The 24,454-nt window shown below is 41.3% G+C and overlaps 1 protein-coding gene across 5 annotated transcripts in view; it reads right to left on the minus strand.

Moving 5' to 3' along the window:
• Positions 1-24,454, minus strand: part of drosha (drosha ribonuclease III) — a 158,681-nt gene that overhangs the window by 97,635 nt on the left and 36,592 nt on the right. For 3 of the 5 annotated variants that reach the window (XM_047349538.1, XM_047349536.1, XM_047349540.1), the window contains 6 exons: positions 22,846-22,953; positions 13,874-13,981; positions 3,041-3,179; positions 2,004-2,064; positions 1,626-1,685; positions 1,423-1,470 (listed from right to left, as the gene is read on the minus strand). In XM_047349538.1, coding sequence (XP_047205494.1) covers positions 1,423-1,470; positions 1,626-1,685; positions 2,004-2,064; positions 3,041-3,179; positions 13,874-13,981; positions 22,846-22,953 — 524 coding nt within the window. The remainder of the gene's footprint in view (positions 1-1,422; positions 1,471-1,625; positions 1,686-2,003; positions 2,065-3,040; positions 3,180-13,873; positions 13,982-22,845; positions 22,954-24,454) is intronic. The other 2 variants (XM_047349539.1, XM_047349537.1) reach the window with 1 other exon arrangement.

Here is a 24,454-nt window from a genome sequence, read left to right on the forward strand (position 1 = left end):
AAGATGAAGTGTCTTGCCCAAGGACACCACGACTGAGACGGACGAATCGGGGGTTTGAACTGGCAACCCATCGGTTACAGGACGAACCCCTACTACCACCGCCACCGATGCCCCCAGAGCATGATACTGCCACCATCATGTCTCATCATGGGCAAGAAGTGTTCAGGGTGATGTGTAGGGAAAGTGTTTTGCCACACAGCATTTTGAATGAAGTCCAAAGGTTTAGACCAACATCTTCCACATGTTTGTTGTGTCTTCTAATTGGCTTGTGGCAAACTCCAAATGGGACACCTTTTGGCTTTCTTTCAACAGCAACTTTTGTCCTTTCCAGTCCTCCATAAAAGGCAAGATCTGTAGAGTTTCTAGCTTATAGCTGATTTGTGGCAGATTCCCCCACCAGAGCTGCGGTTATCTGTAGCTCCTCCAGAGTTACCATGGCCTCTTGGCTGCTTCTGTGAGTAATGCTCACCTTGTCCTTGGATTATCTTCAGTAATGTCCCAAGAAAATGTCCCAAGCCATGGGACATTTTGCAGAGACGATACTTTAAATCCTACTGTCTTTAAGAAGTCTCAATTTAAAGCCGGTTTCTTTGATCTACTCAGAGGAAGTTATTATGTGACTTAAATAAACAACATACTTTGTCATACTTTAAGAGACAACTGATGAAAAGCAGGATCAGAAGCAAAAATCAAGAGAAATAGTAAAAAAATATGTAAAAATGCACAAACTTGCATGTGAGAGTTGAGCGTTTCTATGAATATGTATCTTCATAAAGCCTCAAAAACCCTTCCTACCAGTGGAAATAAACTAACACCCAACAGCTCGGTTCATCATTGAGAAATAGTTTATTTATACTGTAGGTAAAAAATTAAGTTTTTTAGGGAAAGATTTAAATGCATGGAATGCAAAATAGGTGGTTATTTGACCCAGACCCAAAATAATGATGTCCTAGACCGGTAAAATTAGTAATAAAGAAGCCAAAGTCCAAAGAAAAACTTTGAAAAACCTTCAGAAAGTTTCAAGAACTGATAATTAAGACCACTTCAATAGATTAGAAAGACGTCTGGCTGCTTTGAAGAAAAAGGAAAAGTACTGACTCAATGTTTGGTGCTGAGCTGGACACCTTAGTGATTAGTTATGATTTTGCTCTTTTTTTGGCTACTCGACAAAAAAAAAACATTGTGTTTTGCAGCAGATTTTCATCTCAAAGGAGTTGGTGTTCATACAGTAAGTGGACGGGGAGTGTGTGAGATTAATAACAGCTGTAAGTGTATATATATGGTAAGTGCTGGGCACTAACGCCCGCACTCACCTGGGAGTCAATAACACAGTCAGCAACTCAAGGCAGCTAATTGAAAGTTGTCACGAAGAATTTCTGGCTGTTGAAGTAAGGTAGGGGATGAGGTTGGGGGTCCAATTACCAGTGAATCAGCATCTTAAATGAAGCGAAGGTATGGAGAAAAGCATGGCTATGAGACAGGGAGATATGTAGAGAATGAGAAAGATGACGGAAATGAAGCGAGGAGGTGAGAAAAGGGAAAAAAACAAGGAGGAAGGCCGACAGTGTTGCATTCAGCTCCAATTAGTGCTCGCGTCTATCAAAGATGTGCCACGGCCGTCTCACCTGGTGAGGAACTCGACAACAGCATCGCCCAGGAACTCCAGTCTTTCGTTGTGATTGATCCTGGAGGTGGAGGAGAGAGTGGAGGGGGATAGAAAGAATAAAAAAATGGTGGAGATGTGAGGACGGTCATGGGGAAGACAGACGCATGCAGCTGCTAATCGGATCCAAGAATAACTCCGGCTCACATTCAGTCATAAGCGGCCACTGCCCTTAAAATTAGCTCATTTCAATTCCCCCTGAGATACGCCTCCGTCCCACAGCTAGAGTTAATTTTCTTGTCAGTGGGCCCGCCGGGTGTATTAATCACACAAATCGCCCCTCTGATTGCGCCTGTGGTCAGTGATAGTATGAGCAGATATGAGCCACCAGGCTGCCTACCTGGAAGGAGAAGGGTCATCCTGCCCCAGACGGGACATGATGTTAATCAACGTGTTGATTCCTGGAAAGAATGGATCCGCAGGCAGGAAGTTTTAATAACAGACAGAAGAAAAAAAGACAAAGAAAAAAACCCAGATATTTATATAAAGAGTATAAAAAGACAACCACAGAATGACAATAAATCCAACTAAACTCTTAACGTTTTTGGGTTTCCTTTCTTCCCACTTTAGTTTGCTGGAATTTTGGCCCATCCCTCCTGCCAGAACTGGGTAGCTCACAAACTGGCTTTTCAGCTCTGACCACGACATTTTAAATGGAGTTTTTTGAGGGCCACTCCAAAACATGTTGTCCTTAAGGCCGCATTACAACTAATTAGGCATTATGTTTAGGGTACTGTCCACTTAGAGGACCCCATGCTTTAACTTAGCTGATGTCTGGAGATGTTGCTCCATCATTTGGACATAATGTTCTTTCCTCATAAGGATATCTATTGTGTGATGGGTACCAGGGCCCCCTGCAGGAAAACAGCAACACAACATGATGCTGCCACCCCCGTACCTCACAGGCATACTAACCAAGCCTTTTTCCCTTAAATCTAACGATGGTCAAACGCTTCATATAAATATCTGAGCAAATGAACTTTGACCCTTCAGGCACCTGACAACTATAACCAAGGATGGACCAGACTTGTGGAGGTGCACAGCTCTCCACCTGATTTCTTTATTTTTAATGATGTCATAGCAGGAAGCTGCGCGATTGATGTGTTGCCTTAAGATGCTTCCACAGGGGTTCCTTTAATTAACTTCAATGTTTTAAATGGACTAACAATCTTACAATCAACATGCAGACTTTTCCAAATGGTTTAAAAAGGCACAGTAGTCTTTGTGTGTGTAAATGTCTGAGCTTTATTAAAGGTGATCATTTTCCTGGTGATTAGCCTGATTTAATGGCAGACATCGAGAAGAAAAAAGGGAATTTGTCTGTTTATACAGTGTATGGAAACATCTGGTTTCAACTATAAATGTGCTAATGCCCACCTTTTTTCCTCATGTACATGTGGTGGACCTTCCTGTCGCCATATTTGGGCTGGCGGATGCCACAGTTGGACAGAGAGTTGCGAGCGTGATCGGGATTCATGCCAAAGTTGAGGTGGTGACTGGGGTGAGTCATGGCCAGCTGAAAGGGAGAATTAGCACATTATTTAGTCTCATTTCTTCCTAAACGTCGGAAAACGTCTCAGAACCTAGAGTCCAAACTAACTGCAGTTTTAGAGTTTTACTTCCTGTATTCAGGGGAGTTTGAATATAATTGAAAAGTTTATTTATTTTACAGTTAAAAAACGTGAACCTCATATGATTAAACAGATTCATTACACAGAGTGACATACTTCAAGAATTCAATCTGTTCATTTAAAAATGAAAACTCAAAATTCAATTCAGTTTCTTAGAAAATGTCATAATTACCTAAGACCAATAAACGACTAATTTTAATATAAAAATATAATTTTAATATAGAAATATTACCAGTCTGATAAGTATATCCATAAGTATGTCATTGTGTTCGCTTCTCAGTACTTCTCACACCTAAATAGTGACCTTGAGTCCTGTTATTTGCAGAACCAAAAAAAACCAATGAACCTGAAGCTGGAAGCAGAAAACTGGTCTGCTTTGGCGGCAGAGAAGAGGAGCTGATGAAGGGCTGGATGCATATTTTATATTTTATGTTGTTAATTATCAGAATTTACAAAACAACAAGCAGCAGCTTTCTGAATTATTGCATGAACAGTGTAGTTATTAATTTAATAAACCAATCCTTGTGATTTCTCTCAAATGCAAGAATGTTCTGTGTGAGAGGATCAGTATACATTTAATACAACAGTATGGCTGGATTACTGGCTGGATGTGGTACTGGCTTTTGCGTGGGTGGGCAGGTTGGTGGCTTTGGTTTTTGTTTAAAAGTGTGTGTGTGGGTAGGACTGTATTTTGCCAGGGTAAGTGGGTGTTTGGGTTTTAGATGTTGGTTGAGTGGGACTGGTTCGATGAGACTGGATTTTGTGGGTTGTGGATGGGATAGGTATTCAGTCAGAAGGGAGATTTGGACTGGTTTTTGGCTCAGTGGGTGGTTGAGATTGATTCCTGGTTAATTAGGTGGATGGGACCAACCCAAAGGGTTGTTTTTTTTTCCAAGAGGGTGGGATGGATGGTACTGGGTTTTTGGTATGTGATTTACACGAGATCGTTTTGTTTTGGGATTAGTTTTACCTTGTAAGGCTGGATGGGAATTTTTATTAGGCGAGAGGGGATATATGATCAAGACGATATTTTGTTTGTTTCTTTTAGTAAGGAAGGTTGGGTAGATGGGTGGGTGGATAGATGGAAATAAAATATACAGCTTTATACTTCATTTGATTGCCTTCTCTCTTCCTTGAAAGAAAAGGAAGAATTTCTCTCTACCCCGCTCCATCTGAAAGCATCTTTAATTCTTCATCACAGATGGCCAAATACTGGAGAAAGCTAAAGGCTGTTTGCCAATTCTATAAACTGCAAATGCAGAACAGTTACAGCTCTAAGTAGAAAACTTGAGGTCATGTTTCAATTTGTCTTCCCAATGAAGCAAATAGTTATGAATCAGAACACAAGGTCAGCTTTCAAACTAGTCTACATACATGGTGTGTTAATAGCATCTAGATCGTAGAAACTTTATCTCTATATCATCAATATTTGAACCTGTGACAACCACTAAATAGTAGTAAACAGTAAAACATTTGCATTAGCAATATACTAAGGCCTAATGCATATAAGATGTAGTCATAATGTGATGGGAAAAAAACGCATTTAAACAATCTTGAGATGTCCACTACCTCCTTGACCCAAACCCTGCAGGCTCCAGAAGCGGTAGAACTTTACTGTCGGTAAAAGAAGTTCAAGTTAATGAACACCTTTAAACCTGTAAATCATTGTAGTAGACATCCTGTGTTTCTGGAGATAGAGTAGCATGCCTGAGAAGCCCAAGTCATTTAAATGATCTGTGGGAATTCTTTCAACAGGTCAAAGAATATAACTGGATCTGCAGGGGTTCCCCCAGGCTCAATGCTGGGAACTCTTCATGTTGTAAGATACTCAGGGCACATAGTTTTCAACTTTTGAAAAGTAATTTGGGTTTATGAAATTTTTGTAACCGGTCCTGTTCATAACTTCTATGGACAGAATTTCTAGGCGCAGCCAAGGGCCGGAAGGGTTCTGGTTTGGGGACCAGTGGATTTCGTCTCTTCTTTTTGCAGATGACGTGGTCCTGCTGGCCCCATCTAGCCAAGACCTACAGCATGCGCTGGGGAAGTTCGCAGCAGAGTGTGAAGCGGCTGGGATGAGGATCAGCTCCTCCAAGTCCGAGGCCATGGTACTCGACCGGAAAAGGGTGGCTTGTCCTCTTCAGGTTGGAGGGCAGTTCCTGCCTCAAGTGGAGGAGTTTAAGTATCTTGGGGTCTTGTTCACAATTGAGGGGAGAATGGAGCGGGAGATCTAGTATTATTTTGCCAATATGACCTAGGCAGTATTGCTACGAGGCTAAAAATATTCAGAGTTGAAATTATTTTCATTCAACCAAAACGTTTGATTTTGAAAGGAAATGACACCGGCATCTATCAAAAGATAAGAAAATAATGTAAATGATTTGACAAAAAAAAATCTCTTACTTTACATTTGATTAAAAAAATATTTATCTTTGGCAATGAGCATAACTCTGAGGCTGGAAGGCCTCCTGGCCATCACCCTCATCTTCAGCTCCAGAGATTCTCTGTCAAAGTCAAGTCGGGACTCTTTTTATTTGCTGTTATTTCAGCTTTTAACTTTATGTTCTCTCTTTTCTCTTCCTGGAAGCTACACCTGGTCTGGCTCTGTGTCTACCTGCGACACCTTTCTGGAGAGGGGAATTGTCCAAGCTTCTGCTGGCAACAATTTAATGCTCACCCTCTACCGATGAGCCACATGGCCCTGTCTTTTAGTGTTTAACCCTTTCTCTCTCCTAGACATGGCGATTGACTGAGCTTCTACTGAGACTAACTCTATGTGCTCTCTTTCAGACTCTCCAGTCGGTCGTGGCAGATGGCCGCTCACACTGAGCCTGGTTCTGGTTCTGCTGGAGGTTTCTTCCTGTTAAAAGGGAGTTTTTTCCTCTCCACTGTCGCTACATGCATGCTCAGTATGAGGGATTGCTGCAAAGTCAACGCCAGTGACTGTCCACTGTCTCTACATGCTCATCCAGGAGGAGTGAATGCTGCAAGTCACTGACTGGATGTAATCTGCTGGGTTTCCTTAGATAGAAAAACGTTTTATCCAATTTGAATAAATAACTGAATCTGACTGAACTGTTCAATGGTTATGATTAATTGGAATGTATGTACCTGACTTTGTGAAGTGCCTTGAGACGACATGTGTTGTGAATTGGCGCTTTATAAATAAAACTGAATTGAATTGGGGTTATTACTTCTAGTCAGAAGAAACATGCTGGTGAAATTACAAGTTTACTTTAAACCTAAATCTTTTAAGGGTATGAAAAATGTTGGCTTTAACTTAATTTCACATAATGGGACTGAAATTAAATTCTGAAAATTCATTTCTTTTTGGCACACTCTTTCTTGTCCATACTTATCTAGTCCAGGAAAAAACAATGTAAATTCATACTTTTTAAATTTTGCAAGGCGAGCAAATTTAAAAAGAAGACCCGTATAAGACTTTTTTATGGTTCCTAAGGAAGACTAAACAACACAAAGTATGGCATCGAGAAATGTTAAACTGGACGCTGTAATTGCTGTTGCATTGGGAATACCCCTAGGTCTTGCTGTAAAGGTACAAAATGGATTAGTAGGGCTATTAATGGTAGGGAAAACGGGTGAAATGGGACATCTGCCCACCTGGGGACCCACTTAGACCCTTACCAGAATACCTACAAATCTGCAAAAGCCCCATAAATGTCAGCAATATGCAAAGACCTGTTGATGAGCACTGCTGAAACCCACCAGCTTCTACCTGGAGGTCCTGATGTGAGGAATACCTCAACACAGCTCGTTTTAAAATGTGGTTCCACAAAGTTTCAGCAAGTTACCACATGCCATCAAAGCAGTCTCTTTCGACCTGCAAAAATCTAAGTTCATCACTTCACAGAACAATTTGTAAGCTCACAATGCCAAGCATAACATGAAGTTACATCATAGTTTTGTATGTCTTTCATTTGTACTTTTCTTTAACTAGATTGAATGCTTACGCCAGGCCTTTTTACTGTACCAAAGTGAGCCAGCAATGATGGGTCAGCAACTGTTCCAAGGAAATCAGGAGAGGGAGCTTCTTCTTTGTAATATTGGAAGCTGTTTGTCTGAAAAGTAATGGCTTACATTTTTGTAAGCCAGTAAAAATGCTGGAATCTCAGGTAATATATCCCTCAGGGTAACACATGAGTCAATTTTTAGCTTTGTTTGAGGAGGAAGGGAAAAAACTGCTGTGCCTAGAAAGACTGCCGTAGCTGAATATCTCAAGCACGCCGAGGGGGGAAAGAAATGGAGAAAGATAAGGCTCAGAAGGATATGTCGAGCCTTTATCAATCTTACATTAGGAGAATGTTAATCTCATCCCAAAAAGAAAAATAGAAGAAACTCAGACTTCTCTCCCCCTCTGGGCTTGCGTTTCAAAATGCTTGTCTCCTTTCAGCCAACTTCAAATCAATTTCAGGCTCCAATGAGAGATATATGTAAAACTCTAACAGAGAGCGTTCAATATTTATAGTTACTCAAGAGGCCTTCAGCTTTGTAACATTTAAACAGAAATGACAGATTTAAGAGCTTTTGTGTTGTTTTTTTGGGGGGTGAAGTAAAAAAAAAAAAGAAGCAAGTCGGACATGACAAGCAGAAATCGACTAATTTCTGATTCTGCGTTAAAAGTTTCACACACATAAAACTACATGTTTTAATCTAGACTCTTGTGCGACAACAGACGTGTCAATGACTGCCTCCAGCCTCAAGTACAGAGCTGGGTATCGCAAGAAGAAAAACATCCCAGCCGCTGTGTGCACCGATCAACTATGTTAGATTTTCAGCTGACTGACATTGGGAAATATGCCTGTAAGCGTAATGAGTGCTCATAGAGTGGCAGTGCTTTAAATCCAGTGATCAGAAGCTGCTCGACTGCCTTCGGCGAAACAGGAAATAAAACCCAGTTCTTGGAGGCCAGCAGAACTTGACTTGAGACACGGAAAGTGAAAAGCAAACATCACTCAGTATTTACACAATAAAACATTATTTTATATAACCCTAAAGCAAATCAGCCTGACTGTTTGGATCTGAAAGACAGAAGATCTGATAGAGTCGTCAGTTCAATATTTACACCATGATCCAGCAGCAAAAACAGGCTCGTTGCTTTGGTTAATGTTCAAGGCTGCTTGATAAGACCCAAGTGGAGCAAGAGGACCGTAAAATGATCAGTTTTTCCTTAATATTGTCAAGTAATTCATCTTTACAGTTTAAATATCTCATCTAGATAGTTCAAATTTAGTAAAGCTGCATTCTGTGAAGAAATTATAAGCAGTTATCTTACATGAACCCTTCCTCCTGCTAATTGAATGAATTACTTCTCCTGCCGACAACCAATCGGAGCGGATCAAAACCTTCAGAGCGCTTTATTCAGCTGCTATTTTGAAAGCTTCAAAACAAGATTGTGGTTTTAAGAAAGCCAGTCCAGAAGTATAATAAATGTTCTGCTTTCTCAAATCCAAACACACAAGACACAGAATCACAACAATGATCCACATATCTCAGTGGATTGCCCGGATGCAGTTTTTGGGTGGATATTATTCTTCCAGTACCGTGCATTCACATCCTGCCTGCCTAGACGTTTTGTGGCCAGTTGGAAGGACCCAAACTGCCCTTGATGATCACACCAGATGTATATTTGGTGGCTTAGTTGCTGAAGCTTACTGAAATGGGTGATGACATTGTGATGACAGAAAAGCAAGAAGACAGTCATAAAAATCTTGTGTTAATCATAACCAATGTCATCACAATATTCATCAGCATTGTTACAATAATTGTTGCTCTGATATCTTGCATCCCTGGTTTGGGACCATTGTCTTGTTGGAAGATCTAACTGTCTCAAAGTTTCAATGGTCTACATGTTAATTTGATGTGACCGTGAGGAATTTGGAGATATTGTCCCTCCATTATTGCCTCCACCTTTTTGCCAGAGAGGAGAACCAGGCCCGTGGAAGACATCTGGGAGGTCCATGAGGGGTGGTGCAAATCAAGCTTCTCCTGGTCGACACCCATGTCATTGTGGACAATGATCCTGGTGTTCTCATAATAATAGAATCATAACTATGATGAGTGTCTGTAAACATCTCCAAGAAGCTGTATTTACTATCAGCTCAACCACCTTTCCAGGCGTTCAAGTAAGATTTTCACAGTTTTTAAAAATCACCTAAATGCCCCTATTTTCAAACACGTTTTTTTTTAAAACTTTTGATATAATTTGAACAAAGTATGTGGGTTTATGTCTTTTAAACGATTGTTATGCCCTCTGTACCCGGTACATGAACATACTAATCAATAGCTCCACATTTCTGTATTAAACATCCTTTTTTATTGGTCTGATGAAGAATATAGTTCAAAGCTATAATCACAACAAAAATATTTGAATAGGATGCACCTGCTAGAAGCGCAGAACCATGAACAGATATTCAGAGAAGCTGAATGCTATTGAGGGCAGCTCCACTTAAGAGGGACACTTCTACCACATGCCACCAAATGGATGAGAAAACAAACAAAATACCCCGGTACATAGAGCCCACATGCATGGGGCTCACAAACAAAAGCATGCAGCATCAGAGCGCAGGCCGAGGACTTGTACGCTTAAATAATTAAGGACCTCTGGGATGCCTCTCATTCTGTCAGCATGGGTCAAAAGTGAAGAATGGCACTGGAGCAACAGGGGATGGGTGGGATTACGATGGTTCGGTGGATGTGAGGGACTCTGGAATGAATGCATGCCCCACCAGTTCCAGAACCCCACAGCCCTCCCCAGCGTTAAATGTTAAATGTTTAACAGGGAGGCTCTCAGAAGAGGAGCTTCAAAGAGCTGTTGCTCCTCTGCAGCTGGGTGGAGGGAAGCATTGAGTGCATGAACTCTGCCAGCCTGGAGTCTTCACTCCAGGATCATTGTGTTATTCTCTACTTCTTCATTAGGTGCATCGATTTCCCAAAGAGTGAAATAATGTCACAGAAAGCTGATGTATTATGGTGATTATATAACAGTCTCCGTGATTTAATGATAAGCTTTCATAGAACATTAGAGAACGGGGACTGATTCTGCACAGACCCGCACAGCTGACGGGTTTTCCCAGATGATCGACAGCTTTCATCTCCAGGGAATAAAAGAGGGAGAAAGTCCTTTTAATGGGAGAAAAGTTCATTACGCCACATTTCCACAAAAATGAAATTCTCGCTTCAAAATCCAAGCCGGATTTTTATTTATCCAAAACTAAAGAAGAATGAACCGCAGCCAAAAAAGATCTTATGCTTTTGTTTAGCAACTATAATAACAAAATGTTTAAAAACAGAATAATGGCTCATTAGAAATTTTATTCGGTTTTTCTCCAGTTTAATTACCAAGGAATGTCCAAGGAGGTAGATCATCTTCTACAGGGAACCAGGCCACTAACTTCTCAAAATCTCACAAAAGGTAAATGAATAGAACAAAAATCAAAGCAAGGTTGGCATTAATATCCTTAAACTTTGGAACATTATTTATTTGGTGCCTTGTAAAACCCTTAAAACCTAGAATTAAAGTAGTATTACCTAGGGTTGTTACTGAAGTCACAGTTTGGTACGTTTTTAGTATGCTTCAAGAAAAATAAATCAAAACACATGACTTTTTTTTTTTTACAGTATTTTCAGTGGTAAACAAAGCAGGTTTTTAAATTTCTGAAATAATTTAATTGTATTATGTTCTAAAACTTAGTATAGAACTGACTGGAGATTTGGGTTGATTTTTTCTATGAATAACGTAGGATAAGCAGGCATAGCCAGTGCCTGGATTGATTATATATCAGTAGAATCACTTGAAAACAGTCAATGTTGATGTTTAGATATTTTTGAACAAGACTGTGTCCATATTTGACAATAAAAAATATTTAAATACCTAACCCACACCGAGAAGCAGTGACATTTATTTATTTATCAGCACAGCACCTTCTAATGACTGAATTACAGAACTTAAAGGTAACATTTTCATATTTTATCAGGATTTCAGGAAGAATTTGGCAGCTGCTTGAAAAGTTTCCACCAGCACATTACAGACCACAGAAGATAGATTAATTCTAAGCACACAAGGCCTCCTATCAAAGCACAATTCATTTGTAATGCAATCAAAGAGTGGTACTAGATTCCCTCATGTTTAATGAGTAGACTGTCACTGAAAAACATCCATCTCATTAAACACGGTCGGCCCATCAGAGTGGAGCCAAATGAGAAGTGACGGAGGATGTGAAACCTGACTCGTTTGGGAGCGAGAACCGCTGCCGCTCTAAATCTATTTGGGTGGAAAGACGGTGGGTCTGTTTTCATGTCATGAAAATCATTTGTGCTAGGTAAACAGAACGTTTTATTTTGAAATTTGGAAACTTTATTGTGAAATCACTCTTTCAATCCCCTCAGTACCCAGAGGACCACAGCTATGAGTTTACTTGGGAAACAAAGTGACCAGGCAGAGTCGGACCAGAGGGCAGCCCTCCAGGGACAAGACACATGCAGAGTCCTTCTTTTAAGGAGCAACGAATGTTGCCAGCTCTTTTTGGTTCATATGCAAATAAACTTGCATCAGGAGAGAAACACATTCTCCAGATTAACTGTGCATAGCTTTGCATGAGCACAAAGCACACAGCTGAACACAAGACGAGGTCAACAGCCTGAACTCTAGCTTTACGTGCTTTAATGTGAGTCTTTTTCATGTTTTTGTTTAGTTATTGCCTCGAGTGTTAAAGCGCTTAACCTTAACCTGGCACATCAGCCACACAAATGAACAATGGTCACTGCAACATTGTTTTCTGCACCACGTGTTGAAACACTAACAGGTATGGAGGTTAGGTCTTGTAGGCAACACGTGGTCCTCCAGATCTGCTGTTATAACTCAGTCATTTATGCTAGTCACAGCAGCCATCTTGTTTCAGGATCAGACTGGCCACAAGCCTACTGCTAAAGGATGCTTTTCAAACCGTCTACAAATAAAATGCTGAAAACTGTGGCAAGCAGATGTATTAATCCCCCCATTTATGGCTCCAAGTTTTCTGGGGTATGTCTATCAGCTTTGCACATGTAGAGATTAACAATTAGATTTAGGTCTGGACTTTGACTGGACCATTCTAACGCATTCATTTGTTGTTTTCCTAGAAGGTGAACAAGGCTACCTGTCTCAGCAGAAGAAAACCATCCCCACGACATAATGCTGAAAACATTTCTTACTGTAGGCATGATGTGTTCAGAGTTAAGTGTAGTAAGGGTTCATCACCATACAGTAATTTACATTAAGATACATATCATCTGACCAGAGCACCTTTTTCCCCTTCATGGCATGTTGCAAATAGAACTTCTTATGGCATCTTGATGCCACTCTTCCATAAAGGCTAGATTTGGGAGTAATGGTTGTCATGTCAACAGATCGACATGACCTGTGGATCTCTGCAGCTCCTCCTGAGTAACCATGGGCCTTTTGGCTGCTTCTCTGAGTAATGCTCCCCTTGCCGGCCTGTCAGTTTTGGGGGACGTCTTGGTAGTTTTGTGGCTGATCCATACTCTCTCCATGTTCAGATGATGACTGAACAGATCTGTGAGATGCTCCAAGGTTGGGATATTGTTGTAAAACCTAACCATTCACTTTATTATTAATAATAAACAGTCTGTGACTAGACCAGCTCCTACGGTAAGCAACAGCAGTGGGTGAATTTTTGACAAGCCAACACACACGCAAACAAAATCAAAAAACTGGGCAGGAGTTATGTGGGTAGAACTGTGATAGGAAGTGGCAGCTCCCATCGCAGAGAGGCCCGTACCTGAGCTGCAGAGATATAAAATGATTGGCTTTTTTTTCCACTTAGATTCTGTTTGGCTCTTTGTCAGACTGAATGAGAACCAAAGGAGGACGGATTTATTTATAAAGAGGGCACCGGCGTTTCTTTTTTAGCACTCATATAAGACAGGTTGTCATTATCCAAATGACAAAGAAGCCAATCGATGATCGATGCAGGCAGACACGGTCGAAAAAGTGAGCACGGAGAGCCTTAAGCAAATCCTATTGCATCCTTCCCCCTTTTTAACTATGTACAGGCTACAACACATCGATTTCTAATGTATCAGCTTATGACAGCTCTTCAATATTTCTGCAGGCAGCCGAGGAGAGGAGAGGAGAGGAGAGGTGAGGAGAGGTGAGGTGGGGTGGTTTGCACACAGCTTCGAGGCTGCAGACCTGACAGGGGAGAGCTGGCATAACGGAGGAGGGCTTGTTGTTGTCCTCCTGACTACTGTCACTGCAAGTCAGAGAGCTGGGAAACAAACTCAGGCCAGTCACTGTGTGTGTGTGTGTGTGTGTGTGTGTGTGGTCGCCCAGCTGACTCCTGAGCCCGTTTCCTCCTGAATAATCCCTGCAGAGGTGGATCGGCTGCAGTAATGAGGGGAACGCTGCCTCAATGGATTCCTCCTCATAATAAGCTCCAGCACAAGATTTTTTTCTATACGCTTCTCCCCTGCGTGGATTTACCAAACCTTATTTATCATGTTAGTTATCAGCTATGGCAGCCTTTAAATAATGCAGCTGAGGACTGTGAGAGTTGTGGCTCACCTGCAGGAGGCAGCGTTCCTTGAAGATGTAGCCGATGAGCTTGTCCAGGTGCATCAGGCACTGGTGGTATCGGATATGATGGGTGAGAACCGGGAGCATCATGGCGTGCTGATGGATGACAGAGGATTGGGAAAGAAAAAATAAAAAGGTGAGATCGTGTCTTGTATCAAAGAAGAATGAAGGGAGCGAGTGAGGGGAGAAATCAATCAGCCGGCCATTATTTATTAAGAGGGGCTCTGCAACAGAGAGATGAAATAATCAAAAAGCCAATTGCTGGAGTGTGAGAGAGAAGAGGACAAGGAGGGAAATTCACACTTGGACAGGACAGAAGCCCTCCCTGACAGCCTGACACGCTTCGCTTTGAGCAAACACTGACAGCCCTTCCTGACCCTCACATAGCAAAAAGTTTCAACAAAGTGGTGGAAAAGTAATGGAGGTGGAGGAGCTATGGAGGGAAGAGGAATGACTCCGAGAGGCGATCTTATGGAATCATTACCGGGAGGCTCATCGAGTGTACACACATTAACCCCGGCGCCACCACACAGGAGGCGAGGGAGCGGCGCGTGTTTTAATTAGTGCTGCTGAAAGGGGGTGGGGGGTGACCCTGGAGCCGGGTGGGGACGAGCGGCGATGCCACGCGGCCCCGGGGCCATCACAGGGGCCGCAGTGACACGGTCCCCAGGCCTTGTTAAGCAGCCAATTAAACAAAGTTGGGCCGCGGCCGTGTGTGCGGCTCCTGACCTGTTCTGATGACTGACTGAGGATGAGTGTGTGTGTGTCCACAGAAAGGCGAGGCGGTGAAGGCTTATAAGAGCTGAGACGCCAGTAATTAACAAGGCAGGAAAGCTCTGATTTACCTTCACCAATCATGTTTAGATATTCTGGTCACCATCCAACCAGACCAGAAACAATTATCCTGTAGTTCAAATACTAAAAGCACAGATTAGGTCCTTTTATGATCAAACTTCACCTGTTTCTATTTTAAAAGATTTGAACCAGAAAAATGAGAATCATCCTAACTGGTCAGATTGTGTTCGCAAAGGTTTCATGCATTCATTTAGTATAAATATATAAAGTTTAGAGGAAACAAAATACAGGATAAAAGTAACAGTACGTACATGTGTGAATTTAAACTTCATACAGGGACCGAAGAAAACCAGTTCAAATACAGGAACTAAAAACCAGGAAGTAACAAGTGGAAAAGCTTAAACTGCTCTAGAATACCTGAATATATGGACAAACGTCTATCCTTCCAGGCGCTCTGGGACCCAACTGCGGCATACACTTTGCAAACTTTTTGTTTTTGATTATAAATGGATTGCTCATTTTAAACACAAATTGCATGCATGGTGGTGCAGTTGGTAGCACTGTTGCCTTGCAACAAGAAGGTCCTAGGTTAGGGGGGCATACTAACAGGTCTGTATGATTCAGAAGTCTCGTTGGTTGGTAGGTAATCAAATACTTTTTCGTGCAATAAAATGCAAATTAATCATTTTAATCTCATACAATTTGATTTTCTGGATGTTTTTGAAAAAAAACAAAAAAACAACCAAAAAATAAAAAATCAGAATCACCTTATTTGTAGGTGGGAAAATTTGCAAAAATCAGCAGCGTATTAAATACTTATTTTCCGCACAAGTTCACACGACTGTATTAAATCTCTCGTCCATCTTGTAAAAATGCTTAAATAACAGTGGCCCCACTGCCTGTTAGGCCACATGTCTGTCTTATTGAATTTTAATGCCTACTTTTATCATATTGGACATTTAGGGAAACAACAAATAGACATTCTTTGTTTCCCTAAAAAAATACTGATTAGTTTTATTACCCAGCACAATGTAATGGTATAAATAAGTTTAAAAAATAACTAATAGTGCCTAATTGTGCCAAAAATAATGCATCAAAATCACTGTTATCAAGTACTGGCAAAATCGAGGCTGTAATAACGTGATCCCAAATATTTTCCTTTGCGACGTACTTTCCTAAGATATTGCATATTTCTTGCTTTTCTTTCTCCAACTTTCAGGTGTATCCATGTTCCAACACACTTGAATCAAATAAATGGCTCAGTACCAGACGTTTGCAGGACTTGATGACATCCTGAGGAGGTAATTTAGCCATTTGACTCAGGTATGTTGGAACATGGATTCAGCTAAAAGTTGCAGATCAGTGGACCTCTGCTCTCATGTATTTGTGCAAGAAGAGAGCATTTTGTTCCAGCTTCTTTGTTTTAAAACCAAACCCAATTACAGGAGATCCTGTTTTTTTTTTTTTATATTATACATTCACCATATTTTGAGCTTTTTACTATAGCTGTATTTACTCCGTAGCCCTCATTTCCATCTTTATACGGGACAAAACAAAGCTGATCTCATCCAAAATCAACGGTTCTTTTTTCTTAATTTTTCCCTAAACTTACTCTAAATACAAGTAAGACAACTAAGATGGAAGAACTTTTTAAAATCCAGAATTAAAAGATGGCTGGATTTCCTTGGAGAATAACTGATTTGTACACTGAATTTCTCTTTAATCATTTCACGGTCATACCTGTTGCTTTTTCTGAATATTTAATAAATTTCTTTATTCAACATGACTAAGGCGGCCATTCCTTACAAACTAGCCTATTCACTGCTGCAGGAGGGAAAATAAAAGCCGGTATTTCTAAAATGTGTAATGGACAGTTGATGGCCTTCACACTTCATGTGATAAAGCCAGAGAAATACTGTGAGATGAATCAAAAAAGGAAGAAAATTACTGAAATAAATCAAAGATAAACAAAAATAAACCCTGTCAGGCCTAAAAAATAAAAATAAAAAACCTTGGCATAGTTGAGAGCTGCTCATGAAAAGACCCAGCGGCTTTCAAAATGATGAAATTAGGGGTCACGTTTGGCGGCCATCTCTTGCCTGTGTCACGCAGTGCTCAGAGTGCAGTGCCGCGCTCGAACTGAAATTATTCATGAAGCAATTAGTCGTGGCAGTACAGCTTGAAGCAAATATAATTGGACAGCAATTATGGATCGGATTCTTCTATGGCGGACCTCGCTGGTAGAGGGGTCTGGCTTGTGAGGCTACAACTTTCTTTCATTCCCCACCGAAAGTGAGCAGGAGGATCAGCTGTGGGCCATCTTCGCCACAGACAGCGATACAGGGATGTTACTGGGAGGAAGAACAAGAAGAAGAAGTGCAGAGCCGATGCTAATTAACTCCTGAGCGAGAGGCCAGAATTAGCAGAATGGGTGATAAACTAAAGTATAGCAAAGTAGCTACTGGGTGCTGGTCCGTTTCGTTGCACTGAAACGCATGCAGCTGTGGATGCTTCTGTCAGGAGTTTATGGTTCAGCTGTCACTAGGGTCTGCTACATTACAGGCATACTGGTCCTTCTCAAAATATTAGCATATTGTGATAAAGTTCATTATTTTCCATAACGTCATGATGAAAATTTAACATTCATATATTTTAGATTCATTGCACACTAACTGAAATATTTCAGGTCTTTTATTGTCTTAATACGGATGATTTTGGCATACAGCTCATGAAAACCCAAAATTTCTATCTCACAAAATTAGCATATCATTAAAAGGGTCTCTAAACGAGCTATGAACCTAATCATCTGAATCAACGAGTTAACTCTAAACACCTGCAAAAGATTCCTGAGGCCTTTAAAACTCCCAGCCTGGTTCATCACTCAAAACCCCAATCATGGGTAAGACTGCCGACCTGACTGCTGTCCAGAAGGCCACTATTGACACCCTCAAGTAAGAGGGTAAGACACAGAAAGACATTTCTGAACAAATAGGCTGTTCCCAGAGTGCTGTATCAAGGCACCTCAGTGGGAAGTCTGTGGGAAGGAAAAAGTGTGGCAGAAAACGCTGCACAATGAGAAGAGGTGACCGGACCCTGAGGAAGATTGTGGAGAAGGGCCGATTCCAGACCTTGGGGGACCTGCGGAAGCAGTGGACTGAGTCTGGAGTAGAAACATCCAGAGCCACCATGCACAGGCGTGAGCAGGAAATGGGCTACAGGTACCGCATTCCCCAGGTCAAGCCACTTTTGAACCAGAAACAGCGGCAGAAGCTCCTGACCTGGGCTACAGAGAAGCAGCACTGGACTGTTGCTCAGTGGTCCAAAGTACTTTTTTCAGATGAAAGCAAATTCTGCATGTCATTCGGAAATCAAGGTGCCAGAGTCTGGAGGAAGACTGGGGAGAAGGAAATGCCAAAATGCCAGAAGTCCAGTGTCAAGTACCCACAGTCAGTGATGGTCTGGGGTGCCGTGTCAGCTGCTGGTGTTGGTCCACTGTGTTTTATCAAGGGCAGGGTCAATGCAGCTAGCTATCAGGAGATTTTGGAGCACTTCATGCTTCCATCTGCTGAAAAGCTTTATGGAGATGAAGATTTCATTTTTCAGCAAGACCTGGCTCCTGCTCACAGTGCCAAAACCACTGGTAAATGGTTTACTGACCATGGTATCACTGTGCTCAATTGGCCTGCCAACTCTCCTGACCTGAACCCCATAGAGAATCTGTGGGATATTGTGAAGAGAACGTTGAGAGACTCAAGACCCAACACTCTGGATGAGCTAAAGGCCGCTATCGAAGCATCCTGGGCCTCCATAAGACCTCAGCAGTGCCACAGGCTGATTGCCTCCATGCCACGCCGCATTGAAGCAGTCATTTCTGCAAAAGGATTCCCGACCAAGTATTGAGTGCATAACTGTACATGATTATTTGAAGGTTGACGTTTTTTGAATTAAAAACACTTTTCTTTTATTGGTCGGATGAAATATGCTAATTTTGTGAGATAGGAATTTTGGGTTTTCATGAGCTGAATGCCAAAATCATCCGTATTAAGACAATAAAAGAGCTGAAATATTTCAGTTAGTGTGCAATGAATCTAAAATATATGAATGTTCAATTTTCATCATGACATTATGGAAAATAATGAACTTTATCACAATATGCTAATATTTTGAGAAGGACCTGTATATGTAACTGAACATGACCTGAAATATCTCCCTGCAATAACGATAAAGATGCAGGTAAAAATAAAATCCCATCCTGTTTCGCTTTTGTTTTTGGTGAAAACCGCACGAGGTGCTGAGGCTGTATGTAAATAAACTGTCAGACTGGAGTTGCTACGTGGAGAACGGTGCAAGTGCTGCAGCTCTGCAGGGGTCCACTTTGCTCATACAGATTCTGACACTCGAATGGAGACGTGGCGCGACGATAGACGAGAGATCAGAGACAAAGTTTCTGACAGCGCCTGCCTCAGTGGAGCTGCAGATACGAGGATGTTCGGGAAGGATGATCGCAGAGTATTTTTTGTTTTACTTTGACTTTCAGTTTTCATTTCCATCAGTCGCCTTTTTATTAGTGGAGGCAGATCAGCGACTCTGTACGATTGGAGGTTAAATTAGAAGCAGGAAAAGAATCAAAGCAGCATTCATGGAAAAATGAGCAGACAGTTAAATTTACACACAAAAACAGTCTGACATGCATGATTTTTGTACGTAAAATGATTGATATTTAGATCTGAATCATTGGGTTTTGTTTTAAATCACCTTTATTGGGACAAACAGTAGCTTGCAAAAGTAATCACATCCCTCATCTCTGACCAGTCTTCCTGTCCCCACAGCATAATGCTGCCACCACCATGTTCCTTCATGTGAAGTGTGGTCTGCATTTGTTTTGAACCCCCATTAGTCTGATACCCGTAAATACAACACACTGCAACAGAGTGCCTTTAGTATAAAGAGTCCATCTGTGTCAAATTTAATCTCAAAATAAATCCATCAGTTCCCTGAAGGCCTTAGAGGTTTCTTAGAAAACAGAGACCAACCAGCATCATGAAGATCAAGGAACAGAGCAGACTGGTCAGAGAGAAACTGGTGGAGAAGTTTAAAGCAGGGTTAGGTTATGAAATATTTAATCCGTCACTTTGAAAATGGAAGGAGTATGGCTGTCCACCTAAACTGACAGGGCCAAAGCATTAATCAGAGAAGCAGCCAAGAGGCCCGTAGTAACCCTGGAGGAGCTGCAGAGATCCACAGCTCAGGTTGGAAAACTATTAGTCGAACACTCCACAAAAAGAAAGCCACAGAAAGTTTGCAGTTTCCCACAAGTCATGTAGGGGACACCTGTTAAAATGGAGGTCCAATCAGATGAGAACAAAGTTGGAACTTCTGGCCCAAGTCCAAAATACTGCTTGTTGCAGCTTGTTACCAGTTACAACTAACACTGCAAATCAACCTGAACACACCATCACCACTATGAAACATGGTGGTGGCAGCATCATCCTGTGGCTATGCTGGGTATAGGGCAATCCTGGAGGAACACCTACAGGTCCTTCTCAAAATATTTGCATATTGTGATAAAGTTCATTATTTTCCATAATGTCATGATGAAAATTTAACATTCATATATTTTAGATTTATTGCACACTAACTGAAATATTTCAGGTCTTTTATTGTCTTAATACGGATGATTTTGGCATACAGCTCATGAAAACCCAAAATTCCTATCTCACAAAATTAGCATATCATTAAAAGGGTCTCTAAACGAGCTATGAACCTAATCATCTGAATCAACGAGTTAACTCTAAACACCTGCAAAAGATTCCTGAGGCCTTTAAAACTCCCAGCCTGGTTCATCACTCAAAACCCCAATCATGGGTAAGACTGCCGACCTGACTGCTGTCCAGAAGGCCACTATTGACACCCTCAAGCAAGAGGGTAAGACACAGAAAGAAATTTCTGAACGAATAGGCTGTTCTCAGAGTGCTGTATCAAGGCACCTCAGTGGGAAGTCTGTGGGAAGGAAAAAGTGTGGCAGAAAACGCTGCACAACGAGAAGAGGTGACCGGACCCTGAGGAAGATTGTGGAGAAGGGCCGATTCCAGACCTTGGGGGACCTGCGGAAGCAGTGGACTGAGTGTGGAGTAGAAACATCCAGAGCCACCGTGCACAGGCGTGTGCTGGAAATGGGCTACAGGTGCCGCATTCCCCAGGTCAAGCCACTTTTGAACCAGAAACTGCGGCAGAAGCGCCTGACCTGGGCTACAGAGAAGCAGCACTGGACTGTTGCTCAGTGGTCCAAAGTACTTTTTTCGGATGAAAGCAAATTCTGCATGTCATTCGGAAATCAAGGTGCCAGAGTCTGGAGGAAGACTGGGGAGAAGGAAATGCCAAAATGCCAGAGGTCCAGTGTCAAGTACCCACAGTCAGTGATGGTCTGGGGTGCCGTGTCAGCTGCTGGTGTTGGTCCACTGTGTTTTATCAAGGGCAGGGTCAATGCAGCTAGCTATCAGGAGATTTTGGAGCACTTCATGCTTCCATCTGCTGAAAAGCTTTATGGAGATGAAGATTTCATTTTTCAGTACGACCTGGCACCTGCTCACAGTGCCAAAACCACTGGTAAATGGTTTACTGACCATGGTATCACTGTGCTCAATTGGCCTGCCAACTCTCCTGACCTGAACCCCATAGAGAATCTGTGGGATATTGTGAAGAGAACATTGAGAGACTCAAGACCCAACACTCTGGATGAGCTAAAGGCCGCTATCGAAGCATCCTGGGCCTCCATAAGACCTCAGCAGTGCCACAGGCTGATTGCCTCCATGCCACGCCGCATTGAAGCAGTCATTTCTGCAAAAGGATTCCCGACCAAGTATTAAGTGCATAACTGTACATGATTATTTGAAGGTTGACGTTTTTTGTATTAAAAACACTTTTCTTTTATTGGTCGGATGAAATATGCTAATTTTGTGAGATAGGAATTTTGGGTTTTCATGAGCTGTATGCCAAAATCATCCGTATTAAGACAATAAAAGACCTGAAATATTTCAGTTAGAGTGCAATGAATCTAAAATATATGAATGTTCAATTTTCATCATGACATTATGGAAAATAATGAACTTTATCACAATATGCTAATATTTTGAGAAGGACCTGTATGTCAAAATTAGTCCTGAGAATTGGTGCCAAAACCAATCTGATCCTCAATCTGCTTTGAGCTTCAGCTCTTTTCCAAAGAAGAAGGGTGAAAAAAGTTCAGTCACTAGACGTCAAAAGGTTTGTAGCAACATACCCCCAAAAGACTTGAAGCTGTAACTGCAGTTGAAAGGTGGTTCTACAAAGTATTGACTCAGGGGTCAATATCAATTTTCAAAACCATGTACCATTTTCCTGTCACTTCACAATTATGCAGAACTTTGTGTTGAGCTATCAAATAAGAATCACAATGTAATACTTTAAGAGTCGTGGTTGCAATGTGACACGATGTAGAAAAGTCCCAATGGGTCCGGATTATCTCACAAGTTACTGAACATCCCGAGCATCTCAACTGAAAGACAAACCTCTTTGGGAAATAATGTCAAAACTAACAAATGCAGCAATAATCTGGGTACACAAGTGTTCAAAATATAAACCAATGCTTTGAGGATGCACCTTTTAAATCAGTTTCATTGTTCATCTTAAATATCTGCCAGGCGTTCAGTTGTTTATGTTCAATCTTCAAAAAGGAACTAATTAAAAAAAAAAACAACAAGTTGGAAACTAAAAATGGCTGCTATCTGACGTTTCTGACAAAAATAAAAAGAGAAACTAAAATAGTTCATTAAATCCCAAACGCCTTTGTGTGTCACTAAAAAAAAGTTCTGAGTCATCAGAGAATTCAGCCTTAATAAAAGGCCTTTTTTTAAATCACTTTATGATTTATATTATTTTAAGAACAGAAAAGCGATTCAAACCCTGGTTACAGCTTTAGAGCTTAGAGGTCTTTATTCTTAGACATTACCGCAAGTTTTATGTCTTGATTAAAGGATGATTTAAAAGGTGCTGTTCTGCTGGATTTCTAATGTCTTTGATTCACTCATCATTTATTTCAAAAGGTGAATTCCATGGAGATCTGAGTTTGTCCCTTTTTTAATGTGTTACATGTGGCAGTATGTGTGAGTCGTTTGTGCACATATTACCTGACAGACGTCAGAGCGAATGCCGGTTTTCCAGAAGCCCTGGCTGCTGAGCTCCACCGTCACCTCACGGCGCATTGTGTTCTTCTGCCGGATCTTCTGAAGAGCTTCCTGCCAAACAACCAGGCCAGTCAATTATTGATTGGCTGCAACGCAGCCTCCAGAGATGACTCCCCGTCCGCAGAAACCAACTCCTGTCGCCTTAGAGGCTTCTCTCGTTTTACCCCAGTTTCCCCGACAGTAGGCTGGCGCATGCAACATACTGCAACCTTACATGGTTTGACAAACAAACACGGCAGGAAAAATGTTTTATTTCATGAAGCAAGATTTCCCTCTTACTTTCGCACCAACAAATAGTTTCCAAATGAGCACAAACAAATTGTAATGAAGCACAAATAGGTTTTTTAACAGGACCAATTTTAGCTTGACTGGTTACACTGCGGCAAACGGCTCAACGAAGATTTAACTGAATTCGATTTTATATATCTGACCAGTGTTTAAAATAAAGCCAATGGAAGCACAAGAGGCATTAAAGGCTAAAAATAGGAGTCATGTTCTATTTGTCCACTATAAACGTCACTACATTAATATGTCAGCCATTTTGTAGAGGTGTTTAAAATGTTCACTAGAATATTCATCTGCTACACAGCAGACTGAAAATGTATCTCATGGCACAAGGGCTGATAGCAATGTAGGCTAAAGCAAAATGTTAACATATTACCACTAAAATTAGCAGTCTAACGCTGATGTTGACTTGCTAAATGCAACGTTATAAGCAAGCTAAAGCAAAATGTTGATATACTAAAAATAGATCTGGATGTCATCTGTAAAACGGTTCACTGTTCTGCCAGATAGAAAAGACCTAAACGTTTGCAAAGCTGTGCTTCCGCTGTGTCAAAGGCGACGAACAACTCTAAGACCAGACAGAAATGTCTCATTCATCCCATGTACGAGTTTTTCTAAAATGTTCAGTGAAAGATAAGTTTTAAAGTTTCCCACACAAAATGGGGTGATTAATGTCCATAATAGTTTTTTGTGATAACATAATGTTGCCTTTCACCTTATTCAAACTTAATATTCCATTTCCCCATGTCTATATGTCACTGTCTTGTTTTTCACTCGTTTGTCCATCTTGGAAATGGATCCATCCCTACATCAGAAGACTGAGTATATAACTGGGGTCTGAGTCAGATATAAGCAGGTCCTGAAAATAACAACCAAGATGGAGGACGTATTGACAGACTGCACCTCCTCACGCACGCGTTTCATTCAGCAGAGACACCATCGACTTGGTCTGAGTTAGCCGTGATCTGCCTAAAATGGAATGCCAGGAATTTTTGACTCACAGAGGAAATAAGAACAACAAAGGCATGAATAAATAATGCCTTCCCACTTTGAACTGTGCATCAAAAAGAAATGCACTCGCCCACGCACGGCAGCACAAGCATGCACAAACACACACGGCAAACCCTCCTGTGGACGGCCAGCCAGCCACTGTATATGGAAAGCAGTCATCACAGAGAAGCGTGAATAGTATGTAAACAGTTTATTATGCAGGGCCTTCAGCAGGGTCAGACAACTGAGGGAAACAAGAAAAGTAAATAATTAACCA

The sequence above is a fragment of the Girardinichthys multiradiatus genome, chromosome 21 (genome assembly GCF_021462225.1).
Source record: "Girardinichthys multiradiatus isolate DD_20200921_A chromosome 21, DD_fGirMul_XY1, whole genome shotgun sequence".
Lineage (NCBI taxonomy): Eukaryota > Metazoa > Chordata > Actinopteri > Cyprinodontiformes > Goodeidae > Girardinichthys > Girardinichthys multiradiatus.